Below are 5,124 nucleotides of genomic sequence, written 5' to 3'. Positions count from 1 at the left end.
GCGAGGGGCGGGAGGCTCGTCCTGCGGGATGAGGCGAGGCAAGACGAGGTAGGGTGGGGGTGCCATTGTCGCAGGGCAAGGAGAGGCAGGGGCCGGGGTGGCCACTGCCTGACACCATCGGCCCCCGCACACAGAGGCCAGCCAGCGCATGGGGGCCGACGGTGTCCGTCAGCAGCCACAGCCTGCCGGCCCCTCGACCGGCGCACTCTGGGGCTCCGCAGCCCTCCGCCAGCAGTTCAGAGAAGCCACCACTGAGCTGGACGGCCGACCGACAGCTGAGGAGGCGATGCAGTGGGTCGTGCCTGGGAAAAGGAGAGCATGCGAGGCCAGGAGGGACGGGATGGGCGGGAGGGAAACCAGATGTGCTGGGATGCATCCGGCCATGTGGGACCCCGGCGAGTTAGCGGACGGCTGGTTGAAGAGGGACGGTTGCCATCTCCGGGGCATGGCGCGCGTGCCCACAGAGAGGGCTCTGAGTGCCTCCTCTGGCACGCGTGCCATAGGTTCGCCACCGCTGCCTTAAGGTATCTTTACTCAAGTCCAAGCCCAACATCTGACTTCTCCTCCCCTCCACGGCATAGTATCGAAGCACAATTCCCTCCTGCAACTAACGGTCGTCGACCACATTCTCCCATGAGTTTGAAACGCAGGCTTTCCGCCCAGGCCTTTCTCCCGCCACGCCTTCACCGCCTCTTAGACAGATGTTGTTCTGTCTAACTTAACTCCCACCACGTCCCTCTCTAACGCTAAGAGTAAAGCATGAGAAAGAAAGAGGTTGCATCGCCGTTGTCCAAGCAGGAGCGTCCAACGGGAGCGACGTTGACAGCTTGCACGGAGAATAACCGATCCGGAAGGGACCTCGGAGCTCGGTTTAAAGCTCATTTGGGGAAGCAGCCTGCGGCTCTGAGCAGCCCCCTGCCCTCTCTCTCCCCCCCCCAAGGTCACTTCCTTCAGGTAGGGGTCTCGGGAGCAAGGAGAGGGTGTACCTGCACGACCCGGCTTTCAGCGAGAAGACCAACAGTTCCTGCTTGATGACAATAATGACGCTGCATTCATGGACCTGCCAGGGAGAGGAGGAAGAAGAGGGTGAAGGCGGAGGAGGGTCTGAGAGGTCTGACAAGGTCTCCCATTGAGGAGAAGCCTTAGATTTCCCTTCCTTCCTTCCTTCCCTTCCTTCCTTCCTTCCTTCTTCCCTCCCTTTCACCTTCCCTTCTTCCTCTTCCTCCTCTTCCTGCCTCCCTTCCTTCTTCTTTCGTCCTTCTTCCTTCCTCCTTTCCTTTCTTCCTTTCCTTTCTTCTGTTCCACTTTCCCTTCTTCCTCCCTCCCTCCTTCCCTTCTTCTTCCTTTCTTTCTTTCTTTCATTCTTTCTTCCTTCCTCCCTCCCTCCTTTCCTTTCCTCCCTCCCTCTCTTCCTTCCTCCTCTCCTTCCTTCCTTCCCAGTTTCCCTTCTTCCTCCCTCCCTTCCTCCATTCTTCTCTTTCCTTCTTCCTTCCTTCCTTCTTCCCTCCCTCTCTCCCTCCCTCCCTTCCTTCCTTCCTTCCCACTTTTCCTTCTTCCTCCCTCCCTTCTTCTTTCTTTCCTTCCTTCCTTCTTCCTTCCTTCCTTCTTCCCTCCCTCCCTCCCTNCTTTCCCTTCTTCTTTCCTTCCTTCCTCCCTCCCTCCCTCCCTTCCTTCCTTCCCACTTTCCCTTCTTCCTTGTTTCCTGCTTCCCTCTCTCCCCCTCTCCCTTTCACTTTCCCTTCTTCTTTCCTTCCTTCCTTTCTTTCTTCTCCCCTCCCTCCTTCTCCCCTTTCCTTCTTCTTCCCTTCCTTCCTTCCTTCCTTCCTTCCCTTCCTCCTCACCTCCCTTTCCTTCTTTCCTCCCTGTTAAGTTGCTCTAGGGTAGAAAAGTTCTCCTCTGCCCTCAGAATGTAATTCTCATTGTGGCGGAGGTTTTATGATCTCCCTCTGCTTCTACAGCAGTGGTTCTCAACCTGTGGGTCGGGACCCCATTTGGGGTCAATCGACCATTTCACGGGGGTCGCCAAGCAAGGCTGTCTGCCATTTTTTTTGTCCGCCATTTTTTTCCCCCTTTTCCGGCGGGTGCCTTACCTCCCTTGGGCTGGGCCAGCTGGTGGTCGGCCTGCTCCGTCTCTGCCGCTTGCCAGCTACGCTTCGGCCGGAGCAGGGGGCGGAACCACGCATGCGCGGCGCTCCCGGGCAGGGAAAGTCCTCGACTTACGACCGGTTGGGTAGTCCTCGACTTACGACCGGTTTAGTCCTCGACTTACGACCGGTTTAGTCCTCGACTTACAACCGGTTTAGTCCTCGACTTACGACCGGTTGGGGTCGCGGCATTAAAAAGGTTGAGAACCACTGTTCTACAGTAACATTTCTCCAGATTTGCATTTTCAAACCATCCTTTTTTTTTTTTTTCCTGGCTCTGGACTTAGCTAAGTTCTCAGGCTTTGGACAGCTTTCTAGGCTAAACAACGTTATTACAAGCACAACATTTCAGGCCATAAACATCCTCAAGATGAGGTTCAGGGTCTGGGCGCTCCATCCCTGGAGGTTTTTAAGAAGAGACTGGACAGCCACTAGTCTGAGATTGTATAGGTTCTCAACATAGGGGGCTGGACTAGAGGACCTCCAAGGTCCTCTCCAGATTCTATTCTATTCTATTCTATTCTATATTCTATATTCTGTATTCTATATTCTATTATGTTCTATTTTCTATTCTATGTTCTATATTCTATATTCTCTATTCTATTCTATGTTGTTCTATATTCTATTCCATGTTCTATATTCTATTCTATTCTATTCTATTTATTCTATATTCTATTCTATATTCTATTCTATTCCATGTTCTGTTCTGTTCCGTTCTATTCTATTTTATTTATTCTATATTCTGTTCTATTCTATATTCTATTCTATATTCTATTCTATTCTATATTCTATTCTATTCTATTCTATGTTCTATTCTATGTTCTATTCTATGTTCTATTCTATTCTGTTCTGTTCTATTCTATTGATTCTATATTCTATTCTATTCTATGTTCTATTCTATGTTCTGTTCTATTCTATTCTATTCTATTCTATTCTATATTCTATATTCTATATTCTAGTCTATTCTATATTCTATATTCTGTTCTATTATGTTCTATATTCTGTTCTATGTTCTATTCTATTCTATGTTCTATTCTATATTCTATTCTATGTTCTATTCTATTCTATATTCTATATTCTATATTCTACATTCTATATTCTATTATGTTCTATATTCTATTCTATGTTCTATTCTATTCTATTTATTCTATGTTCTATTCTATCCCATTGTTCTATTGTATTCTAGTCTGTCCTGTTCTGTTCTATTCCCTGCACAAACGGGTGGCTCTCCTGGCTGGCTATTTCTGGAGCTGTGGGCTCAGTTCTTCCGGAGTGGGGAGCCCTCCTTGGGGGACAGTTAAATAGACACTCCCTAATTCTCTCTCTAGGCATCTGAAAGTCTCCGTGACGCAGCCTTGATGGAGAGATACACTTGAGTGTGTTCAAACTGGGCCACAATTCCTGCCTTTCCTCTGCCTTAAGAGGAGTTTCTTCACGTAAAGATTAATTTTGGAAGGTGACGATGTGTAAGCAGGGTAAGACTTTTGGCCTCTGGCCAAGGAGTGCAGAGGAAAGGAAGATTTACCACCAGGATGGAGAGCAGCTCCTTGCTACTTTTAACATCCAAGAACGAAGCCTGGATACGAGTTGTTATGGTGTTGCCCGTAGACGACACGGAAACCAGGGGGTGTTCTCTGTGAGTAAGTTTAATTTTCAGCTTTTTCCCAGCAGGCAGACCAGCCTGGATAAAATGGAGGGGGGGAAAAACATTTAAACCCAGAACATGAACAATAACCGCACAACAAGGGGAAGCCCCCACCTAACGCTCATCTTGTCCTTCCTGTCTATCTATTCATCATCTATATCTATCTATCTATCTATCTATCTATCTATCTATCTATCTATCTATCTATCTATCTATCTATCTATCTTATGTCTGTCTGTCTGTCTGTCTGTATATATGTATGTATGTATGTATGTATCTGTCTGTCTGTCTGTCTGTCTGTCTGTCTGTATCTATCTATCTATCTATCTATCTATTTATTTATCTATCTATCTGTATGTATCTATCTATCTATCTATCTATCTATCTGTATCTATCTGTATCTATCTGTATCTATCTGTATCTATATCTATCTATCTATCTGTATCTATCTGTATCTATCTGTATCTATCTGTATCTATCTATCTATCTATCTATCTATCTATCTATCTATCTATCTATCTATCTATCTATCTATCTATCTGTATCTATCTGTATCTATCTGTATCTATATCTATCTATCTATCTATCTATCTATCTATCTATCTATCTGTATCTATCTGTATCTATATCTATCTATCTATCTATTTATCTATCTGTATCTATCTATCTATCTATCTATCTATCTGTATCTATCTGTATCTATATCTATCTATCTATCTATTTATCTATCTGTATCTATCTGTATCTATCTGTATCTATCTGTATCTATATCTATCTATCTATCTATCTATCTATCTATCTATCTATATCTATCTGTATCTATCTATCTATCTATCTATCTATCTATCTATCTATGTCTATCTATTTATCATCTATATCTATTTGTCTATCTATCTATCATCTATCTATCTGTATCTATCTGTATCTATCTATCTATCTATCTATCTCTATCTATTTATATTTATATCACTATCAATCTATCTATCACCTATCATCTATTTCCTATCTATCTATCTGTCTATCTATCTATCTATCTATCTATCTATCTATCTATCTATCTATCTATCTATCTATCTATCTATCTATCTATCTATTTCTATTTATTATCTAATCTATCTATCTATCATTATCTATTATCTGTCTGTCTGTCTGTCTGTCTGTCTATCTGTTTCCCATAAAAATAACTCCTTCCTTGATCTAGGAATAAAATCTGCTGCAGGAATCCCTGCCCAGATCAGATCTGCTTCTGCACACAGAATGTTTTAGCAGCTCCAAGAAAGAGGAATTTCACTCTTCCCAGGAGGACATCAAGCCAAGCCAGCTGCTTAGCTGAGG

General features: G+C 44.5%; 1 protein-coding gene across 1 annotated transcript in view; it reads right to left on the bottom strand.

The window, feature by feature from the left end:
- The window catches only part of LOC107297661 (BPI fold-containing family B member 6-like), a 29,303-nt gene that overhangs the window by 7,372 nt on the left and 16,807 nt on the right, over positions 1-5,124 (bottom strand). Inside the window, exons 7-8 of the mRNA XM_015827021.1 lie at positions 3,670-3,825; positions 972-1,060 (exon numbers count right to left, since the gene is read on the bottom strand). Coding sequence (XP_015682507.1) covers positions 972-1,060; positions 3,670-3,825 — 245 coding nt within the window. The remainder of the gene's footprint in view (positions 1-971; positions 1,061-3,669; positions 3,826-5,124) is intronic.

The sequence above is a fragment of the Protobothrops mucrosquamatus genome, unplaced genomic scaffold, assembly GCF_001527695.2.
Source record: "Protobothrops mucrosquamatus isolate PMUCROS unplaced genomic scaffold, P.Mucros_1.0 scaffold3445, whole genome shotgun sequence".
NCBI lineage: Eukaryota > Metazoa > Chordata > Lepidosauria > Squamata > Viperidae > Protobothrops > Protobothrops mucrosquamatus.
Note: the sequence above shows the minus strand (reverse complement) of the source record. Positions and strands in the feature narration are given on the sequence as shown.